The sequence below is a fragment of the Lucilia sericata genome, unplaced genomic scaffold (assembly GCF_015586225.1).
Source record: "Lucilia sericata isolate MDLA Ls3-8-SP2 unplaced genomic scaffold, ASM1558622v1 Contig000726F_arrow, whole genome shotgun sequence".
Classification (NCBI taxonomy): domain Eukaryota; kingdom Metazoa; phylum Arthropoda; class Insecta; order Diptera; family Calliphoridae; genus Lucilia; species Lucilia sericata.
In genome coordinates this window covers 42,263-66,492 of record NW_023994725.1, presented here as the reverse complement: position 1 = coordinate 66,492, position 24,230 = coordinate 42,263, and the positions used below count along the sequence as shown (strand labels likewise).

The 24,230-nt window shown below is 30.3% G+C and overlaps 1 protein-coding gene across 3 annotated transcripts; it reads left to right on the top strand.

The window, feature by feature from the left end:
• Nucleotides 1-2,507: 2,507 nt before the first annotated feature.
• On the top strand, nt 2,508-23,959 carry LOC119607673 (proton-coupled amino acid transporter-like protein CG1139). 3 transcript variants are annotated; one of them, XM_037961732.1, is made up of 9 exons: nt 2,508-2,665; nt 2,867-3,205; nt 20,017-20,277; nt 20,343-20,529; nt 20,596-21,031; nt 23,140-23,329; nt 23,403-23,578; nt 23,642-23,797; nt 23,854-23,959. In XM_037961732.1, the coding sequence occupies exons 3-9, from the start codon at nt 20,114-20,116 to the stop codon at nt 23,943-23,945; spliced, it is 1,401 nt and encodes a 466-aa protein (XP_037817660.1). In that variant the 5' UTR covers nt 2,508-2,665; nt 2,867-3,205; nt 20,017-20,113; the 3' UTR covers nt 23,946-23,959. The 3 variants fall into 3 exon arrangements, with proteins under 3 accessions (XP_037817660.1, XP_037817661.1, XP_037817659.1); XM_037961733.1 differs by having other exon boundaries at nt 2,509-3,201; XM_037961731.1 differs by lacking the exon at nt 2,508-2,665 and having other exon boundaries at nt 2,726-3,205.
• Nucleotides 23,960-24,230: the final 271 nt, after the last annotated feature.

Genomic DNA, 24,230 nt, shown 5'->3' with positions numbered 1-24,230 from the left:
TATTGTTCATATTTGTGAAGACATCCAGAGTCCGAAGCGCTCTCTTAGTCTTCAACTTCGCAAAACTTTATGATCTTGACCACTTTGTTTTTCCGATGCGTTTGGTTTCCGATGCGTTTGAACGAAACAGTTATTAGCTAATCATCCGATTATTGGATCATTTGAGAGTCTGTGTGTTGTTATATGGGAGGTGCCACGCCTCCTAATGCTAGTCCGCCCACTTTTTATCCTAAATAATCATATTGACACTAAAGAGCTCCGACAAAATTTGAGGACTCTAACTGTTATATTATCTCAAATATACGGATTTAATATTTTCTTACTATGGGCGTGGCTCCCCGCCCACTTCTAGACATGCAGGAATACGCTGTGAAAATTTCAGTTCAGCTGTAGTCTATAAAGTTATACTTCACGTATTCCTGTATGTCTGGTAGAGGTTAAAGACTACTTTTTATTTTTAAATTTCAAGTGGGCGAGGATCCATGCCCCTATTAAGAAAATATTAAATCCGTATATTTGAGATAATATAACAGTTAGAGTCCTCAAATTTTGTCGGAGCACTTTAGTGTCAATATGATTATTTAGGACAAAAAGTGGGAGGACTAGCATTAGGGGGCGTGGCACCTCCCATATAAATTAAATACAAAAATTCGTTTATCTTGGAAACTAGTACGCTTAGAATCTTAAAATTTTGCACGAATAGCTTTAACATCCATGTAAACATTTTGGGAAATAATTGGAGGACTACCTATATGAGGGGAGCGGCACTTCCCATATTAATTAAATACAAATTTGCGAAACTAATACAACTAAATTCTTCAAAGAACTTTAAAAAAGAGAAGACTTTCATCTAGTTCTAATAGAACTAGATTCTTCAAATTTTGCACAAATTACTTTAATATTCATCTGAACATTTTGGAGAAAAAGGGCGGACTTTTATCCGGGGGGCTTGAAGCCCCCAAATGAATTAAATAGAAAATTTCGTAAATCTGAGAAACTATTAGAGCTAGAATCTTTAAATTTTACATGAAGTACTTTAACATTCATGGGGTATTAAGCTCATAATTATGTTAAGTACATTTGTATCTGTGCCGAATGTAGTTATGATTGGGTCTCATTTGACCCTGTCTCCCATTCAAAGCCCCCTTCAAAAAATGACGTAAATGTCAAGAATTCATTTATTAATACTAATATCGCGATGGAATTTAGGACAAAGAAACTGTAGCTAAATATAAAACCGTCCGAAATTGTAGGGTCCAAATATGCCCCTAACAACCCTATAAAGCATTTTTCAAAAAATTTGTTTTTCGTCAACACCCGACTAAACTTTTTTTTACTATATTGTACAATTCCTCCTACTAGATGTTGCTATAAGAAGTTTTTCTACAAGATCAGTCCATTCTTGGATCAAGTAAGCAGACTTTTATGTTCGCCTTCCAATAACTAGAGCTTTCTGGTTTATTCACCCAGCCGTCATACCCATCTGTTAGATGTTCTTGAAAGAATTAGTCCACATTCTTTCTTTCAAATGCCTGAAAGTCTTCCGATAGAACTAGTCAATTACTGGATCATTTTAGATGTTTTCTTCTGACCTTCGTGTTTCTTACGATAGAACCAGATCATTTCTAGATCCTTTCACATATTTTTTCTTAAGAAGTTTTTGTCCAAGATTTTCTCTGTCAACAGAACTAGTCCGTTCTTTGATCCTGCTATGTTTCTATCAGAATATGTTAATGGATCATTTTAGATGTTTTCTTCAGACCTTCATGTTTCTTCCGATAGAACCAGACCATTTTTTGAATCCTTTTAGATATTTTTTCTTAAGAAGTTTTTGCAGAAGGGATTTTCCTTTTTCTGTCCAAAGATTTTCTCTATCAATAGAACCAGTCCATTCTTCGATCCTGCTATGTTTCTATCAGAAGATGTTCTCTATTAAAAGGTCTTTAAATAGTTTCCGGTTTCTGTTAGATTTCCTCTAGAACCAGTCCATTCTTGAATTCTTTTAGATATTCTACTCAAACCTTCCCTAAGTTCCTGTTATACATTCTTTCCTGTGGGTCTTACACCAAACCAGTCTACTATTGGATCTTTTTCTGGAAATTATAGAATGACTATTTCGAACAACCTGAGACTATGCACTGTAGGGTACCAACAGAAAAATTAAGCTCTAAAACTACTCTACTATTAAGTCAAAATCTGAGATTTGATACACAGCTACTACTTGCTGCTGCTGGCTGTCATCATCGCTGAGCAGTGCTGTTGATGGTGGTGGTGTTAGTGGTGAGAAACTACTACTGTTTGACTGATGTTACTATTTGACTCGTATCTAAATACATTAAATAAAAAAAAGTAACTGCTCATACATTAAATAAGTAACATAAATACTAAAACTAACTACAGATTTATTACTACTGTTGTTTTTGTATTATATTTTTGCGTTTAGTTGTTGCTGTTGTTATTGCTATTGTTGATATTTTTGCGAGTTTTATACAGAGCTTAAAACTGATGGCGCAGACCGTATAGAGATTTAGTCGTTAACGCACGGTCAATACGTGCATTACAAAGTGATAAATAAAAAATTTTATAAAATATTGAAAAAATAATAACGTTTATTAACATAAAAAAATATAAACATTAGTGTTGAAAAAGAGCAAAACGTTTAAAAGTAAATTAAATATCAAGTGTAAAAAATATACAAAAAATTAAAAAAAAAAATTCAACAAATATTTTAGAAAAAAGTGAAAAAAAAAATTTAAATAAAAATATTAGTTGCTAAAAATCAAAATAAATAACAAACTTGTTAATAACTGTCCAATAAACGTCATTAGAAATTACTTACTAACTAACTAATTTTTTTATCTTAAAGAAGAAGACAAAGTGCTAATAGAAAAATTGCATAGAGATTTCAAATAAATTTTTACAAAAAAAAAAAGTTGCAAGAAAAATTTTGACATCAATTGTGCAAAAAATATAAAAAAAAAGAAACTGTTAATTTAATCTTAACAACTTAAAAGCAGGCAGCAACAACAACAACAACAACAAAGGCTATAACAACATCAACAACAAGAAAAGTAAAAGACTTTAAAGAAACATACAATTTTGGTTAAAACTGGCTTGATCTAGTCTTAAGACAAAGTTGCATTTAATTCATAGAAAATTACCACCGTTCAACTATACAACACACATACTTGCTAGAAAATTGTAGGTAATTAAAGTGTTTTGTTTTTTATTTTGTTTAAATTATTATTGGTTAAAAAATATTTATTAACTACAAAAAAATTCTTTTTATTTTGCCTAAAAATGCAAAATGAAATAATATATAAAAAATTTTTAAATTCAAATAACGGAAACGGAAGCTTTTATTAAAAAACAGTTTTAAACGGCTCAGCATCTCTTTAAATTTAAATAAAATTTATTTTAGTTGCCACAACACAACTCTTGTTATTTAAATTATTTTATTAAGTTTCATGTTGTTTTTTTTGTATGTGAAAGAGTTTTTTATTAGACCCCTTGACTAAAAAAATTGATTACTGTCAAAAAATGGTTTAAAATGTTCATTTGGCCTTGAAATATAATTTAAATATTTATTTTGAAAAGTGTCCTATTGATGATAAATTTTAACTAAATTATTTATTATTAGAGTTAGTTATGTTCCTACATAGAGAAATAAAGAAATATACACGCCTGGTACCAAATTGACACCAAACTGTTTATAATTTTTCAATAACATCCTTTGTCAAAGTATATACATACGTACGACAACACTATGTAATGTTGACAACATTGCAACAATTCGTTGTCGAAATCTAGTCTATAGTCTAGTCTATAGTCTAGTCTATAGTCTAGTCTAGTCTAGTCTATAGTCTAGTCTATAGTCTAGTCTATAGTCTAGTCTATAGTCTAGTCTATAGTCTAGTCTATAGTCTAGTCTATAGTCTAGTCTATAGTCTAGTCTATAGTCTAGTCTATAGTCTAGTCTATAGTCTAGTCTATAGTCTAGTCTATAGTCTAGTCTATAGTCTAGTCTATAGTCTAGTCTATAGTCTAGTCTATAGTCTAGTCTATAGTCTAGTCTATAGTCTAGTCTATAGTCTAGTCTATAGTCTAGTCTATAGTCTAGTCTATAGTCTAGTCTATAGTCTAGTCTATAGTCTAGTCTATAGTCTAGTCTATAGTCTAGTCTATAGTCTAGTCTATAGTCTAGTCTATAGTCTAGTCTATAGTCTAGTCTATAGTCTAGTCTATAGTCTAGTCTATAGTCTAGTCTATAGTCTAGTCTATAGTCTAGTCTATAGTCTAGTCTATAGTCTAGTCTATAGTCTAGTCTATAGTCTAGTCTATAGTCTAGTCTATAGTCTAGTCTATAGTCTAGTCTATAGTCTAGTCTATAGTCTAGTCTATAGTCTAGTCTATAGTCTAGTCTATAGTCTAGTCTATAGTCTAGTCTATAGTCTAGTCTATAGTCTAGTCTATAGTCTAGTCTATAGTCTAGTCTATAGTCTAGTCTATAGTCTAGTCTATAGTCTAGTCTATAGTCTAGTCTATAGTCTAGTCTATAGTCTAGTCTATAGTCTAGTCTATAGTCTAGTCTATAGTCTAGTCTATAGTCTAGTCTATAGTCTAGTCTATAGTCTAGTCTATAGTCTAGTCTAGTCTAGTCTATAGTCTAGTCTATAGTCTAGTCTATAGTCTAGTCTATAGTCTAGTCTATAGTCTAGTCTATAGTCTAGTCTATAGTCTAGTCTATAGTCTAGTCTATAGTCTAGTCTATAGTCTAGTCTATAGTCTAGTCTATAGTCTAGTCTATAGTCTAGTCTATAGTCTAGTCTATAGTCTAGTCTATAGTCTAGTCTATAGTCCTAGTCTATAGTCTAGTCTATAGTCTAGTCTATAGTCTAGTCCTATAGTCTAGTCTATAGTCTAGTCTATAGTCTAGTCTATGTCTAGTCTTAGTCTAGTCATAGTCTAGTCTATAGTCTAGTCTATTAGTCTATAGTCTATCTAGTCTAGTCTATAGTCTAGTCTATAGTCTAGTCTGTAGTCTAGTCTAGTCCATAGTCTAGTCTATAGTCTAGTCTATAGTCTAGTCTATAGTCTAGTCTATAGTCTAGTCTATAGTCTAGTCTATAGTCTAGTCTGTAGTCTAGTCTATAGTCTAGTCTATAGTCTAGTCTATAAGTCTTGTCTATAGTATAGTCTAGTCTATAGTTTAGTCTATAGTATAGTCTAGGTTTTAATTAATTCTTAACAAAAATTTACAAAATAATTAGTGAAATTTGACAGTTTACAATAATTTACTCAAAGTAATTAAAATTTCGTGTAATGCTTAATTCAAGGTAAATATATTAGTTACAGAAACGAAAAACAAGTTCACGAACTTAACAAATTATTATAATATTATCCCGGGAATTTCGTATATTTTAAAACAAATCTGTATGATTTTTTTCTACTGTTTTAAATTTTACGTTTATTTGGTTAATTAATATGTATAATTTTCAATTAAAAATCACTGATCATAACAAAAAAAAAAACTTGGTCACACGAGCTGATTTTGTGACGACAATATTTGTTTTTCTCATGTTACATTAAAAATAAATTGCATACTGGCGCAATTTAATTGTTATTATGTAGATTTAAAATAAAAATTCAAAATTGTTTATTCAAATAATTAAGTTAAAAAAAATAGAATTGAAAATCTTTTTAATGCTTTTAACTTTAATTAAGTTAAGAACTTGATCTTGTGAATACATCGAAATATTGGCTTAAAACTCGCAAAAGTATGAATATATATTCTAGGTCCATATTCGATTCTAAGACGATCTAGTCATGTCTGTCCGTCTGTTTTTCTGTCTATCTAGCGTCCGACCGTAAAGAGCTAAAGGACTATTTCCTATTGATCCAGGTTGGTTAACATTAAAAATGGCCAGTATCGGTCAACGATTTCACCTAACCCCCATACAAGTGCCCGCCTCAGACTATCCGCTTAAAAAGTCATAACGGCCTTACTAATACCAGTAAAATGATAAAATTCATCAAAAACAAGTTTAATAGGAACCAAAATCTCTCTACCAAATTTTATGAGGAACGGTCGATATGACCCTTACCCTCATATAAGATCCCGTTTTGTACAAGATATGCTTTGATGGCCCTATACCATCCTAAAAGTATACCAATCGGCTTAGAATCATTTTCTGAGTCGATTTAACTATGTCCGTCCGTCTGTCCGTCCGTCCATGTAAACCTTGTAATCAAACTACAGGTAGCAATTTTGAAGATAATTAAATGAAATTTGGCACATGATCTTCTATGTTACCGGGGACGAAGCCTATTGAAAATGATTAACATCGGTCCATTTTTTCACTTAGCCCTCATACAACTGAACCCGCCGAATAAGGCTCTTAAGTTCATTATTATGTTTAATATACTCGTATCTCGACAAAAAGCTGGAAAACCAAGTTCTATACTAGCCTTTATGATTCTCATGAATTTTATAATTATAGGGTCTCATTTGACCATAGCCCATATACAAAGCCCTCTTCAAAATTTAACTTAAATATCCACAATTTTATTCAACAATAAATGGCTTAAGTACATCTGGGACATGGTACAATTCAACTTAAATGCTTTAAAATGAAAACTAAATCACATTTTAATTTTGTAACGGGTGTAGGGTATTAAATGGTCGGCATCGCCCGACTATAACTTCTTACTTGTTTTTAAATTTAAAATAAAATTAAATTTTTTCTGTAATTTCATTATAGTTCTGAATTAATGTTATTAAATGTAATATCAAAGTTGTAGGCCGACTTAATAGGTCAAATTTTCTGAGAGGTGTTTATGCAGTCATAGTTAAGCTTGTATATTTTTACAAAATAAATTTAAATAATAATTAGAATAAAACGCCTTAAACTAAAGATATGATATTAAAAAAACATATTTTTTGTCAAATTAGATTTAAGTTGGATATAATCTGATTAAAAAATATATTACAAAATGAACAAAGTGTCAAAAGATTGCAAATTAAAAAGAAAAATATAATTGATATTTTTAATTTTAATTAAAAATTATAATAAGAAATCTTAAAAGATTGAATATTGGAAGCATAAATAATGGATAAATGCGCATTTTAAGTATTAAATTATTATTTTTCTTTTCCAAAATATTGTCCATAGAATTCTCTAACAAAGTACACACCATTTGTTTAAACTTGTATTGCCAAAATTATTCTAATTTAAATAAAAATTAGCTATTATTTTAACAAAAGCATGGAATGTTATAATACATAATAAATTTATATAAACGCCGTCTCTAAACAAATGATCTGTTAAAGTCATTGTGAACTAACTAACCACTTAAACACTTGTTCTTAGATTTTATAGTTCGTGCCATGAATACTAATTAATTGATTTCAAATTTATTATATTATAAATTATGTTATTTTTTTTTTTTGTATTTTATTTGTTATGTTTGTTTTATATAGATTAATTTTTAACACTTTTTAATGGGTAACCTTAAGTTGTTTCTATTTTAAATTTATTTTTTAAAGACTTATTTATGGTGTTAAAATTGTTTAAAATAAAACTATAATATGGACCAAAAAACCTTCTGAGTTAAAAATTTAAGTATGTATGAGAGAACTTCCGAATTAGTCATATAACAGATTCAATATTTGGACAAAAATAAATTAATATTATTTTTAAATTTTTATAAATTGAGGATGGATTAACAATTTGATAAACTATGCAGAATTTTGCAATCTTTTTTATAAGTAAAGTATTTCAATAAATGTTTCTAAAAATCGAATATATCCCAGCAAAAGCATATTGAAAATCAATATTTCAACGCAAAGATGTCATGCTCGCTTACAAATAGGGAGTTAAGTAAGTTCTTACCACGCACGCTTACAAATAAGCAGTTAAATAAGTTGTTAAAAAAACAGTTGCAAAACGCGCAATCACATAACATGAAAATCAGCTCTAAACTAATACTTTTATATCAAATAATATGTAAGTCATTACTAGTCTACTTCAAAGTAATACAAATGGTATGATGTAGTCATTAAAAAGTAAGTTGTTGAGTAAGTGCAAGTCATTACCAAGTTCTTACTAGAATTTTATTAACTGAAGATATATTTAATAAAATATTTTTTCTAAATCGAGCATTTCTATAAATCATGAATATATCGAAAGTTTTATATAAAACGTCAATTTATATAGAATTTTTGAAGAATCTAAATTTGTAAATCGAGAATTTTGGTGAAATTAAGAACTTAACTAAAAGTTTATACCAAATTAGATTTGTTCAATGGAATAAGAAGTTGTCAAAAGTTTTTAATAAATCTTATCCAGAAGTTGAATATAAATCGTGAATTTATCGCGAATTTTCTATAAATCGTGAAATTATCGAAAATTTCTTAAAAAAACTATAATTTTTTCTAAAAATGAGAAATTGTCGTTTATTTTTTAATAAACCATGAAATTCGTTAAAGGGAATATTAATCCTGATCGAGAATTCATTGAAAAATTGAGAATTTTTCAAGAATCTTCCACATATCGATAATTTAATGATAATTATTTTTATAGAGAATTTTTTTAAGAGCGTTTTAAAGAAATTGACTATAAAAGGAAAAATATATCGAAAATTATCTACAAAATGAGAATTTATCGAAAATTTTTTAAATTGAAAATTTATTGATAAACTTTTATAAATGGAGAAATTATGGAAAATAAGTTTTTATAACAGAATTTATTGTGATTTTTATGGAAATTTTTCTATAAAACGAAAATTTATATAAAATTGTCTTAAAAGAAAGAATTTATCGAAAATTACCTACAATTCGAGAATTTATCGAAAATTTTTTAAAATAGAAAATTTATCAAAAAAAAAAAAAACTTCTATAAATGGAAAAAAATTTTTTAATAATCGAGATTTTATCGAAAATTGTGGGAATTTCTTTAAATCATGAATTTATAGAAATTTTTCTATAAAACGAAAATTTATAGAAATTCTTCTATAAAAGAAAGAATTCATCGAAAATTATCTAAAAATCGAGAATTTATCAAAAATTTTTTAAAATTGAGAATTTATCGAAAAACTTCTATAAATGGAAAACTAATGGAAACATTTTTATAAATCGAGAATTTATCGAAAGTTCTCTATAAATCGAAAAATTTCTATAAATGTAGACTTCATCGAAAATTTTCTATAAATCGAGAACTTATCGAAGATTTTTCATAAATCGAGAATTTATCGAACATTTTCTATAAATCGAGAATTTATCGAAAATTTTCTATATATTGAGAATTTATAGAATAATTTCTATAAATCGAGAATTTATCGAAAATCTTTTATAAATCGAGAAAAAATATCGAAAATTTTTTATAAATCGAGAATTTATCGAAAATTTTCTATAAATCGAGAATTTATCGAAAATTGTCTATAAATCGAGAATTTATCGAAAATTTTCTTTAAAGTGGAAATTTCTTTAAATCATGAATTTTTAGAAATTTTTCTATAAAACGAAAATTTATAGAAATTTGTCTATAAAAGAAAAAATTTATCGAAAATTATCTAAAAATCGAGAATTTATTTCGATAAATTTTTTAAAATTGAGAATTTATCGAAAATTCTAAATGTAGACTTAATAGAAAATTTTTCTATAAATCGAGAATTTATCAAAGATTTTTCATAAATCGAGAATTTATCGAAGATTTTCAAAAATCGAGAATTTATATAAAATTTTCTATAAATCGAGAATTTATAGAAAATTCTCAATATAAGCAGAATTTATCGAAAATTCTCTATATAAGCAGAATTTATCGAAAATTCTCTTAAAATCGAGAATTTATCGAAATTTCTCTAAAAATCGAGAATTTATAGAAAAATGTCTATAAATCGAAAATTAATCGAAGAATGCATATAAATTGAAAATGTATTTCTATAAATTGAAAATTTATTGAAAATTTTCTATATACTGAGAATTTATCGAAAATTCTCTATAAGTTTAGATTTATTGAAGAATTTCTCGAAAATTCTCTATAAATTGGGAATTTATAGAAAATTCTCCGTAAATCGAGAATTTATCGAAAATTCTCTATAAATCCAGAAATTATCGAAAATTCTATGTAAATCCAAAATTTATCGAAAATTTTCTATAAATCGGGAATTTATCGAAAATTTTCTATAAATCGGGAATTTATCGAAAATTCTCTATAAATCGAGAATTTATTGAAATATTTACTAATAATTTGCAATAATTTTCGATTTGCAAAAGTTTATTAAATTTTTGTCAAGACGTCTATTTTTTAATAAAAGTCTGTCTACAGCCAGACTTTTACTTTACTGTATTAAAATGTTAAAAAACAAAATGTATGTCAAACAAAAGACCCAAATTGACAAGTGTTTCATTACACTCCTTGAAAATACTTCATAAATATTACCTTGAAACAATAAAGCAATTTTGTGCAATTGTTAATTTGTTAAAAATCTTTTAACAAAAAAAAATTTGAATCATATTTGTTGTTTAATTTCTTATAATTAACAAAATTTTTGCACGTGAATTATTAAAACAAATAAAAACAACGCAGTAAAAACAAGTAATTCAAATCAAAACAAATTTATAAATAGAAATTGAAATCTAGAATTAATCTAGTATTTAGAAGTCGCGCGACTTAAGTTATGAAAAAAAACCACATACAAGATTCTTTGATAAAGATCAATGTTCTCGTTCAATGACCTTGTTGGTTTTTGATTTTTTTTTATGCAAGTAAATCGTTTGATATCCGAAACTTTTTTTATTAAATTTTATAATTCAGTTTCAATGTTTATTGCATATAATCTCTGAAGTGTCGGTTATTGTGTGTAGGTTAGTGGTTTGAAATAATTTGGTGTGTCTATGTGGTTTTCCTTGAATTTTTTTTTAATTTTAAAAAGAATGAAAAATGGTTTATTAATATAAAATAGTTTTTTTTTTGTTAAGTTATCTAAGTGCAAGAGTGCACAATTAGGTTGCTAATATAAAAATTGTTTAATTACAGTTGAGATCTAAAAACTAAACAGTTTTTGAAGTTGTTACCATTACAAAAAAAAAAAAATCTCCCAAATCGAATGGTTAATATTTTTGTGCAAAAATTAATTTAACTATATTAGAGCAATAAATCCCCTTTCCATTTTGTTCAATATATCGAGAAATAATGTGAATTTTCTACAAAAAGAAAATGTATTGTTTTTGATTTGATAAAAATTTGTTTAAAAATCTCTAAAATCTAAATATATGTTTTATAAAACGAGATTTTTCGAAAGTTAAAGTTAAATTTTAGTCTCAATTCTAGTTCAGTTCTAGTTCAGTTCTAGTTCAGTTCTAGTTCAGTTCTAGTTCAGTTCTAGTCTTTCAGTTCTAGTTCAGTTCTAGTTCAGTTCTAGTTCAGTTCTAGTTCAGTTCTAGTTCAGTTCTAGTTCAGTTCTAGTTCAGTTCTAGGTCAGTTCTAGTTCAGTAATCTAGTTCAGTTCTAGTCAGTTCTAGTTCAGTTCTAGTTCAGTTCTAGTTCAGTTCTAGTTCAGTTCTAGTTCAGTTCTAGTTCAGTTCTAGTTCAGTTCTAGTTCAGTTCTAGTTCAGTTCTAGTTCAGTTCTAGTTCAGTTCTAGTTCAGTTCTAGTCAGTTCTAGTTCAGTTCTAGTTCAGTTCTAGTTCAGTTCTAGTGCAGTTCTAGTTCTAGTTCAGTTCTAGTTCAGTTCTAGTCCAGTTCTAGTTCTGTTCTAGTTCAGTTCTAGTTCAGTTCTAGTTCAGTTCTAGTTCAGTTCAGTTCAGTTCTATTCAGTATAGTTCAGTTCTAGTTCAGTTCTAGTTCAGTTCTATTTCAGTTCTAGTTCAGTTCTAGTTCAGTTCTAGTTCAGTTCTAGTTCAGTTCTAGTTCAGTTCTAGTTCAGTTCTAGTTCAGTTCTAGTTCAGTTCTAATTCAGTTCTAGTTCAGTTCTAGTTCAGTTCTAGTTCAGTTCTAGTTCAGTTCTAGTTCAGTTCTAGTTCAGTTCTAGTTCAGTTCTAGTTCAGTTCTAGTTCAGTTCTAGTTCAGTTCTAGTTCAGTTCTAGTTCAGTTCTAGTTCAGTTCTAGTTCAGTTCTAGTTCAGTTCTAGTTCAGTTCTAGTTCAGTTCTAGTTCAGTTCTAGTTCAGTTCTAGTTCAGTTCTAGTTCAGTTCTAGTTCAGTTCTAGTTCAGTTCTAGTTCAGTTCTAGTTCAGTTCTAGTTCAGTTCTAGTTCAGTTCTAGTTCAGTTCTAGTTCAGTTCTAGTTCAGTTCTAGTTCAGTTCTAGTTCAGTTCTAGTTCAGTTCTAGTTCAGTTCTAGTTCAGTTCTAGTTCAGTTCTAGTTCAGTTCTAGTTCAGTTCTAGTTCAGTTCTAGTTCAGTTCTAGTTCAGTTCTAGTTCAGTTCTAGTTCAGTTCTAGTTCAGTTCTAGTTCAGTTCTAGTTCAGTTCTAGTTCAGTTCTAGTTCAGTTCTAGTTCAGTTCTAGTTCAGTTCTAGTTCAGTTCTAGTTCTTTCAGTTCAGTTCAGTTCTAGTTCAGTTCTAGTTCAGTTCTAGTTCAGTTCTAGTTCAGTTCTAGTTCAGTTCTAGTTCAGTTCTAGTTCAGTTCTAGTTCAGTTCTAGTTCAGTTCTAGTTCAGTTCTAGTTCAGTTCTAGTTCAGTTCTAGTTCAGTTCTAGTTCAGTTCTAGTTCAGTTCTAGTTCAGTTCTAGTTCAGTTCTAGTTCAGTTCTAGTTCAGTTCTAGTTCAGTTCTAGTTCAGTTCTAGTTCAGTTCTAGTTCAGTTCTAGTTCAGTTCTAGTTCAGTTCTAGTTCAGTTCTAGTTCAGTTCTAGTTCAGTTCTAGTTCAGTTCTAGTTCAGTTCTAGTTCTAGTTCAGTTCTAGTTCAGTTCTAGTTCAGTTCTAGTTCAGTTCTAGTTCAGTTCTAGTTCAGTTTCTAGTTCAGTTCTAGTTCAGTTCTAGTTCAGTTCTAGTTCAGTTCTAGTTCAGTTCTAGTTCAGTTCTAGTTCAGTTCTAGACAAATCCTGTTTAAATAAAACCTATATGACCTATAACCCTATAAAACCCCCAAAAAACCTGTTACAGTACTAATTCTGTGGACTTACTTGGAAAATGTTACAAACCAAATATTAAAACTAATTCAACCTTAACCTTAACATAGTGGGTGGTATGTAAAAAACTATTATCGAAAAAAAGAATTATCTATTAATGAGTAAAACTTGTGACAAAATTTTAACACGACACGATTCGTGTTAAAATTTGAATTCACTTATTGGAGGAACGTACTAAACATTCTATCACGTTTTACAACAAAAGTTATTACAATAATGTTTAATTTGTATCTGTTGCTGCTGTTTTTACTAGTGTTTGCCAAAAAAGATAAATCATCATTTAAATAATTAAAATTAAAAAAATAAAAATAAAAAACTATTTAAAATTGCTTGGGTTTTGTGTTGGCGTTAAATAAAACAATTAGTAAATATAATAAAAACAAAAACAAAATCGGCAGCAACAAACAACTCACTGCTGCTGATTGAGTAGAAAATATTTAAATTATTTAAAATATGAAATAATCAACTTAATAATGACAATGTTAATAAAGCTATTTATATAGTTGTTTATGATTTGATTTAAATTTTTTATATTTATTTTATAAATTTATTAGTTTACAAAACAAATTACCAATTCTTTACTAAACAGATAGAATGTGTAATAAATAAAAAAGTGTTTTATACCCCCAGACACCATAAATAATAATTTGCTGTTTTACAAAAAAATCAAAAGCTTTTTAACCCTTATTTGAAAAATCCCCCAGCACTTACAAAAAAAGATAAAAAATAGTGTTAAAGAACTGAAATTGAACTTGACATTGACTCGCTTGAGCGATTAATTTTGTATTTTACACAAATCTATTTAATCTAGTACAATAAAATCTAAAATGGCAAAACAAAAACAAAACACATTTTCAAAATCAAAAAAAAATGTTTAAGTGTAACGTACACATTTAACGTTGTACGTACTCAATTTAATAGTTTGTTTCCTGCATACTAAAATCTATTAATGGTGACTAAATACGATTTTAGTTAGACATAAAAAAAAACTAAAATCAAAACTTTGTCTTTGCAAACGGGATCATAGTGGATTTTACACTTTGAGAAATAAAAATAGGGTTGATTGATTTATAAATAATTTATACAGAATTATGAAAAAATATATTTCTATAGTCTAGACTATAAACTGATCTATAGTCAAGACTATAGACTGATCTATAATCAAGACTATAGACTGATCTATAGTCAATATAAAAGACACATTTATAGTCAAGATTATGGACTGATCTATAATCAAGACTATAGACTGATCATAGACAAGACTACTGACTGATATATAGCTAAGACTATAGACTGATCTATAGTCAATAATATAGACTGATCTATATTCAAGACTATAGGCTGATCTATAGTCAAGATTATATACTGATCTATAGTAAAGTCTATGGACTGACCTATAGTCAAGGCTATTAACTGATATATAGCCAAGACTATAGTCCGACCTATAGACAAGACTATAGACTAATCTATAGACTGATCTATAGTCAAGACTATAAACAGATCTATAGTCAAGACTATAGACTGATCTATAGTCAAGACTATAGACTGATCATAGCCAAGACTATAGACTGTTTTATAGTCAAGATTATAGACTGATCTATAGTCAAGATTATAGGCTGATCTATAGTCAAGACTGTAGACTGATCTATAGTCAAGACTATAGACTGTTCTATTGTCAAGACTATAGATTGATCATAGCCAAGACTATAGATTGACCATAGCCAAGACTATAGACTGTTTTATAGTCAAGATTATATACTGATCTATAGTCAAGACAATAGACTGATCTATAGTAGAGACTATAGACTGATCTATAGTCAAGACTATAGACTGATCATAGCCAAGACTATACACTGTTTTATAGTCAAGATTATAAACTGTTTTATAGTCAAGATTATAGACTGATCTATAGTCAAGATTAAAGGCTGATCTATAGTCAAGATTATAGGCTGATCTATAGTCAAGACTATAGACTGATCTACAGTCAAGACTATAGAGTGATCTACAGTCAAGACTATAGAGTGACCTTTAGTCAAGACTATAGACTGATCTATAGTCAAGACTATAGACTGATCTGTAAACAAGACTATAGACTAATCTATAGTCTACATTATGGACTGATCTATAGTCTACATTATAGACTGATCTATAGTCAAGACTATATACTGATCTATATTCAAGACTATAGACTGATCTATAGTGAAGGCTAATCTATAGTCAAGATTATAGACTGATCTATAGTCAAGATTAAGACTGATCTATGTCAAAACTATTGAATGATGTGCAATTAGGACTATTGAGCGATCTTTAGGCTGCACTAAAGACTAATCCATAGCCAAGACTATAGACTGATATACATATAGTACAGACTATTGGTTGATCTATAGTCAAGTCTATTAACAGATCCATAGTCAAGACTATAGACTAATCCATGTGAAGATTTCATATTGATCTAGTCAGTACTATAAACCGATCTATAGTCAAAAGTGATCTAGACAGACTATTGGTTGATCTATAGTCAAGTCTATTAACAGATCCATAGTCAAGACTATAGACTAATCCATGTGAAGATTTCATATTGATCTAGTCAATACTATAAACCGATCTATAGTCAAAAGTGATCTATAACCAAGACAATAGATTGATGTATAGTTATGACGATAAACTGATCTGGAGTCAAGAGTATAGAATGATCTTTAATCAAGACTGTCTATGTCTATGAGCATGATCCTAAAACCATAATACTGATCTCCATTATAAAAATTTTTTTATTATAATAAATATTTGTTGTTAATATTCATTTACATGTAAATCTCTTCAACTCATATTATTTTCTCGTTTTAAAAGGTTATTTATTTTAAACACTTGTAAATTAAACTGCAATGTCAAGGTCATTTACTACGTGCTTTAAAATGATTTAATTTAAAAATCTTGTCATATTTTAATTAAACCTTATTTATATTTTCTACAGTGTGTTGTTAATAAAGAACAATGGCAAAAATTAAACAAATGAAATGAAATACAATTGCTTTGTGCCAACAATTAAGTAATACTCGAAATAAAACATTTTCTTTATTTTTAAGATTTAAGATACATACGTGGTTAATGTTAATAAATCACTGTCTTATAATGAAAAAATATAATTTTAGAATTATGACAGTGTTTCTAAATATTTAAAGGGAATGGATAAATAAAAGTTGAGTTTATGTGTTTTATTTTAAGCAGAGAGTGAGTGGAAGGCAAGTTTAAGAAAACTTTTTTGAATTGAAAACTATTGAAATCATTAGTCAATATAATTATCCCTAGTCAATAGATAAACATTTTAATAGATTAATCAATACTGTATTCCATAGACTAATCAATAGGGTAAACGATAACCTAGTCCATGAACTATCTAATAGAGAAATTATTTAACAGACAAATTGAAATATTTTTGTTATCGAATCGAGTTTCTGGGTAATCCCCCAGGTTTCTCTCCACATCTCTCTCAAAGTCTGGTCGTTTGTTCTAAGTATTGGTCAGGTTCTCTAAGATGGTTTATTTGGTTAAAACTTTAGCGATCATGTCCACATCAACGCAGAGGAAGAAATTCTGAAGCAATTTACTTGATTATACTAACGATCATAGTTCTGTCGGACGAATCCTCATGTTCTCTTCATATATAATTCAAAGGAAGAATTCGTTCCATAATTCCCAGGTTTATTTATTGATGCTAAGCTGGTTGATCACATTCGTAATAGCAGATAAAGTGTGAGTAAGACGCAAGATGTTAAAGACATTCTGAATCAATCTTGATTTATCCTTATCTTCAACTTGATGAATAACAATCTTATTCCAAAACTCTTGATTCAGTGAGAAAAATCCGCATATCATCTGTTCATAATTCTTTATTGTTAAGTTCACTTATTGTTGTTGTCATGAAGGTTAAAAATTTTCGGCAATTGTCATTTGTAACACCCTTGACTTTTGGCGATCATATTCAGTTCAGAAAGAATTATGATAAAGACATAGAGATTACAAAAATACTAATACAAGAAGTCCATCTTCTTCATATATAACCCACGAATCTGCTGTTCAAATCCTTTATTCTAAAGATCTTGATTCCGTGGAAGTCAATTATGAACGGGACCATAATTCTCAGGTTGACTATAGTAGACTTGTCCGTTGTTGATGTCAAGTTGGTAAAGAGCTTCACCCAATTGTGATCTGCAATGCATTGGATCAGAGTATAGAAAATATGAGAAGGATTTAGGTATTTACGTGGAACTCTGTATCAATCTTCATCTGCTCTTTGATCAACCATGCAATCTGCTGTACAAATACTTCTATTCTGAAGATCATCCCGTCCATAATTTTTAGTTTGACTACGATAGGCGTTGTAATTGATGTCATATTGTTTGAGAGCTTTAACCAATTGACTTTTGCAACTCTCTCGATTAGGGTACAGGAATCAGGGATTTGAGAAACTACAGGGATTTGAGAAACTCTGTATCAGTCTTTATCAATTTTCATCTTCTCTTACATCAACCTAATCAGCTCTACACACACTTTAACTCCGAAAATTTTGATTTCGTGGAACGTTGTCAAGTTGATGGACATTTGCAACTCACTTAATCACAAAAGTATTGAAGGATTTGAGAAATTCTGCATCAATATTCTCTTAGATCAACCATCAAATCTGCTGTAAAAATTTAAATTTTATTTTTAAGATTTTGGTTCTGTGGGATGAGCTATTCTTTTCCAAAGACTAAGATTTTTCCATAATGAAGATTTACTATGATGGATCAGGGTGTTTGAATGTTTCAATCAATTGTCATTTTGACGATTTTATATGGATTAGTTAAGAGGAAAAGTGATAAGGGCTTAGATATTGGAAAAATTCAATCACTGTTATTCGTACAAACACCGCTTTTCTCAAACTCTTGGTTCAAAGGTTCACTTGACTTTTAGCGATCATGTTTCGATCAAAGGCAGTTATTGTTCCAACTTGAATACAGTTCAACATTTTCAACTGTACCTATTCCACCCCCAAGGCATATTTCCTTGATGATAGATCCGCATCTTGGTGTATTGCAATCCGGGGGAAAAGAGGTGCTACCAGTACCTCTAGTCTGCCGGGACTATAAACTGGTGATGTCACTTCACTTCTCGGCCAGTCCTTGGTATGATTTGACATGGGGTCTAACCAGAGAACCATATAATCTGGTTCTACGGGTGGCCTGTTACCCGCAGGTTGAGGTTCCTTCGGGATTCACGTAGTGGCTGTGGTTTAAACCCAAATACGCGGGGAGAGCAAGTGGCGGAAAAAGTTTGGAAAAAGTTCGGTGCTGTTGCCGAGACAACAGATACCCCACAGAGGAGTGACTGTGGGTCTAAGCGTTGGTAATGGTACGGGATGAATGTGGGGTATGCGGGCCTCATCCACCCGTTTATCTAGAAAAAGAGTGTCGTATGTTTTTCTCTTATGAATGTGTCGGATGAATGAGAAGTGTGCTGGCTTGAATGATGATGTATGAAAGGTATCATATACCAAATGATACCATTGAATTTTCCTTCTTTGTCCAGATATGTTCAGAGTAAACTCTGTTCATATCAGAATTACCACAGTGTGTCACTGTGAGCAAGAATAAAGTCTCGGCTTATTTGATGGATTCGTACTTCGGTCTACCGGTTACGTCTCTAGGTGCTGTTGCCGAATCAACAGTGATGTTTTACATCTTGGAAGTTAAGCAACGGGGCAGCAATGATCAGAGATTGGATAGCTCAAGTGCTGCAGCGAAGTGCTGGTATATGGACCGGCTTAGCCATGTACAAAAATTGCCATCTGATTTCTTCATTGAAGATTGAAGGGGCGGTGGTGAGTCGTAGCAAAGCTCACCCAGTGATTGAAAAAGACCACCGTGAGATAGGCCAACACGGCAGGTGCTCACATGTAATCAGAGAATGTTGTCAATCAATTTTCAATTATTCTTATTCCTTCAAAGGTTCACTTAACTTTTAGCGATCATGTTTAGTTATAATGAACAACTAATATCGAAACTTATAAGAAAAAATCAAAACAAACAAAATCATTACACGCATTTTAGGAAACACTGCACCTACATATATTAAACACGTGCCAAACTTGAAGTATTGGCATTGTCTTGCCATGATCTCGTCTGATACAAGTAGACAGAAAATAAAAAACAAAATAAATGAAAAGAAAATTTTTGTAAAGTAAAAATTATCTTTTTTAGGCTAACAGGGTACTGGGTAAATTTTCACTTGCCAATGCAACAAGTAGAGATCGTTGGCCAGCAAAAGCATTGATATTGACACTGTAAAATTGTGGCACTAAACAAGAAGTGCATTCACATACACTGCATGTGTACGTCAGCCGAAATGACAGGCGGAAAGAAGAATGGATGGACGGACAGACGGACGGACGGACGTGCGGTTGTTTAGTGGGTTATTTCTTTTTTTATGCTAAATACAATATTAGAAAAGACATTTAGTTTGTATTGTTTTTCGCGATTTATTTTTGAACTAATTTTGAAAATACAAGACGTCAACGTTGCTTTTTTTCTGAAATTTTTGTTTACAGTTCCTTAAGATACTATAAGACAGAAACGCTTAATGTACTATATAGAAGAGTGTAATGAATTCTAAATGAATGATGTGATGCGGTAGTTCAGACGAAAATCTTAAATTTTTATTTATAATTTAATGGTACAGAAATAAATTATACTATAAAAAAAATTCAGTAAAAATATTTTAATTATTTAATGTTTTATATTTTAAATGCAAGATTATTTGATTTGTTTTTTTTTTAATGTATTTGTAAGTGTTAGTTGTCTTTAGCTTATTTGCTCTTATTTCTCTTTTATTTTTGGTTTCTTTTATGATCTCTGCAGGTGAATGTTTTTGAGGTGAATATTTGAAAAAGTTAAATCAAAGAGTGTTGACGTGTTTTTGTTGAAGGACTTTGTTTCATTAATATTAAAAACGATAATGAGTAAAAATGGCCATAGTAATCCGGCATATGTCAATGATGTCTCGGATAAAACTCCTAAAAAATATTCATTAGAATTAACCGAGAAAGGTGATAAATATGTGGTGGCACATGCAGATGATTACAATCCCTATGAACATCGTGAGGTAGAACATCCCACCACGTAAGTTTATTTTTATTTCTTTTAAAATTACAAGGGTTAAAATTTGTTTTCTTTTCATAATTTAGCAACTCTGAGACTCTTTTTCATTTGCTTAAGGGTTCTTTGGGTACTGGCATCTTGGCTATGCCCAATGCTTTTAAAAATTCCGGTTATGTCACGGGCACTATTGGTACCATTATTATAGGTTTCATTTGTACCTATTGTATACATCAACTGGTCAAGGCAGAGTATGAGTTATGTCGCCGAAGAAAGGTAAGTAAATCTTTAACAATATATAACTTTGCCTAACAAAAAATATTCTTCTATATTTTCCCCCAGATCCCCAGCATGACTTATCCCAAAGTAGCTGAAGTAGCTTTGGATGAGGGTCCTACGATATTTAAAAAATGTTCTCCTTATATCGGTCATGTTGTCAATACATTTCTATTGATTTATCAATTGGGTACCTGTTGTGTGTATGTGGTTTTCGTCTCTTCGAATATCAAATCTGTGGTGGATTATTATGTTGAAGAACCCGTTGATGTACGTTTGTGTATGGTTATTATTTTGTTGCCATTAATTCTAATTAATTGGATTAGAAATTTAAAATATTTGGCTCCATTCTCAACACTGGCTAATGCCATTACTATGGTCTCGTTTGGTATTATTTGCTATTATATTTTCCGTGAACCCGTTTCGACGGAAAATAAAGAGGCTTTTGCTCCGGCAAGTGGTTTTCCATTGTTCTTCGGTACTGTGCTGTTCGCTTTAGAGGGTAAGTTTTTAAGCATTTTCCATTTTTAATTCTAAATTTAACTTTAACTAAAATCCGTTTTGTGAGGCATAATATTATGTGCGAAGTTTTGGACTAAGACAGAACTCTAAGATTTAATAAAGAAATATTTACGGAACGATTGACAAGTTTATAATATATGTTCTCAAAATTTCCACAAAGTTGACAAAAGATTCTTCCAATGTTAAGTCCACTAATTGTAGATCAAAATTTGTTATACTTGTGACGGCTCTCAGGTAACATTGACGACGGTCCATATCTTGACATCTTACACGTTTTAGTTCAAACCACACGATTCAACAATTGTTCATTCATACATTTGTATTCTTGTGACTCCCGTGAGAACTATTCGGTTATAATGTCCTCTAAATACCTCCCAATAAAACCATGTTTCTTGGAGCTCATTAATGAACTTAACTTATTATAATTGGATGACGACATTTTGGCAGCTTTATGCTTTAGTTTAAGGTATTCAGGGATATTTCCTATGTACAGATAAAGCGGCCCATCTTAGCCCAACTTTTAGCATTAAATGCAGGCTTTTTCGCCGAAGTAGTTGTACCTTTCATTTAACAGATTTAGCAGTCTTGTCAAACTAAATCATCTGCTTCTTGTTTTTTCTGCAACGTCATTGAATAAAATAAGTTTTGGACTAACACTGATGGATTAGTAAAGACCCCATTTTATGTCTGATCCTTCTTTAATGTCTACGGTGGCAATTTTGGACATTCGATGTCCCTCTAAACGTTCCATATCCATTGATTATATGATTACTAGCCTTGACAACTGAAGGCACTTGATTTTCCCAGTGGAACACATTAATGTGACAATATTTTTTTCTCGATTTGGCCCTTAAGAGCTACTTCCTCTTCAGAGTCAGAGTAACCCCTCTTAGGTCTGCTTCTAGCAATTGAACTTAGAATTTTTCGTCGAAGGAGTTAAATCTTACATCATGGTGGAAGGGTTAGCGTTAAGATTTTAATAATCCCACTAGACAGTTAGGTATCAAAGTCCTTGGTGTTTTAACTTATTCGTCAACGACATCTTTCTGAACATGTCGGTTTTGGACTTTTACAACCAAAGCCATATGTTTGTCAATTTCTTAAAATTTTGGAGGCCGCAGGGTCTATTACCCCATCGGATGATAATAGGTATCAATATCAACATCCATGGAAACTCTTCCATGACATTAATGAGAAGATTTGGTATCCAACTCATTTAGCCGACTCCTTATATTTGCAAAGAAATATCATCCATCTAAACAGACTTGAACTTGAGTCTATATCGTACACTTTTTTATCTCCACAATTTTGTTCAGATAAAACTTCAGTTTTTCATCCGCTTTAATTTCAAAATTAGGGTTCCGCAAAGTCCTTCTAGAGTTCTTCCGTATAATGCAGTACTCTCGAAGTTGTCGCTTCAGGTTTGTTGGAAAATTATTGAATATCCGTCTTTGATTTCAATCTCTTCTACTATATCATATAAGACTTTAAGTTCGGCACTTAAAAAGTCGATTCTTTGGCTTTGCAATTAAAAAAATCGAAAATTGGAACTTTATCAAGTTCAAACTTTGCAATAATTTTAAATGTATCGTCCGACCTCAATTCCATTGGGAAATTATGCGGAATAACTCCGAACCGATTTTAGACGGTGGTCATACCTTTCACCTCGTTTATTCCATCTGTTTTTCGGTGTATCTGGCTTTTAGTGCATATATACATCCGATCTGACTCTTTTCCTCGAGATTTATAAGTCACGTATCTCACTGGGAACCTCTTTTATCGACTTCAGGCATAATTTGAATGCTTCCTTAATGTAGACATTTAGTCATTTCCCCATTGATTCTCAAAGTGATAGTGTTAACCTTCGCGATTCAAAATTCATGATCATCACCTCCGACTTTGACCTGTCAGTATAGTCTGATATTGTATAAACCGAATTCGTTAAAGTATTAGATGGATGTTATTAAGAATATGTTGCGATGTTAACTCGTGGCAATGTTTAACAAAATTTGATTGGAACTCATGGACAAAATGTATTTCGATTAAGGGTTACGATTTTTTAATTTTATTTGTTTATTTCCCTTTCAGCTATTGGTGTAATTTTACCCCTTGAAAATGAAATGAAAACACCCAAGAAATTTGGTGGATCCTGTGGCGTTCTAAATGTGGCTATGATATTGATTGTCTTCCTTTATGTGGGTATGGGTTTGTTTGGTTTTCTCAACTACGGTGATGAAATTGAAGGTTCCATAACATTAAATTTACCCGCTAAAGATGTGTAAGTATTTAAAAAAGAAAAAAAAAATAATAAAATGAAACAAACCGTTTAACTATTTAAATTCCTAAAACAGTTTGGCCCAATGTGTTAAGGCCATGTTAGCCTTTGCCATTTTCATAACACACGGTTTAGCCTGTTATGTAGCCATCGATATAACATGGAACGATTATGTGGCACAAAAATTGGGACCACAACGTAGAAAAATCTTTTGGGAATATACAGTGCGTACATCGTTAGTGTTGGTGACATGTAAGTTTAGTTTTGGGTTATTGTTGTATTCGATATATTTACGTTTTTTGATTTTATTTCCAGTTTTATTAGCTGTGGCCATACCAAATTTGGAACTATTTATTTCATTATTTGGTGCACTTTGTTTATCAGCATTAGGTTTAGCATTTCCTGCTCTTATACAAATCTGTACTCATTGGTATAGTACTCATGGTTTGTCTAAAGTGTGGTTATTGTTTAGTAAGTATTGCCTCAATTGTTAATGAAATGTAATTTTATATTTATAATTTTTCTAGGTAACTTCTTTTTAATCATTGTTGGCATATTGGGCTTAGTTATTGGTACCTATACATCATTAGCTGAGATTGTTGCAACATTTATGGATTAAGAAAATATCATTTGCGAACAACCTAAACCAACAGCAATTATATTTAATTTAAATTATAATTTATTATTTAGTTTTGTCTAAACAAAAGATCATAAAATGTTGTATTTAACATTCCATTAGCAACAACATATTGTAGAAAAAAGATAGCAGAAAACCCAAACTATTGTACAGGAGTACTCACACTAATCATCGTACATTTATAAAGAATAATCCTAATTGTAAGTTTAAAATTCATTTCAATCGTTAAGTATTAAATACTAAAATCGAATATACTAACTCTATTAT

Excerpts from the sequence above, each read along its gene's own strand:
- LOC119607673 (XM_037961732.1), top strand. The coding sequence starts at position 20,114 with ATGAGTAAAAATGGCCATAGTAATCCGGCATATGTCAATGATGTCTCG. Across the intron at positions 20,530-20,595 it reads AGTTATGTCGCCGAAGAAAG|ATCCCCAGCATGACTTATCC; the intron begins GTAAGTAAATCT and ends ATTTTCCCCCAG. Across the intron at positions 23,330-23,402 it reads AATTTACCCGCTAAAGATGT|TTTGGCCCAATGTGTTAAGG; the intron begins GTAAGTATTTAA and ends TTCCTAAAACAG.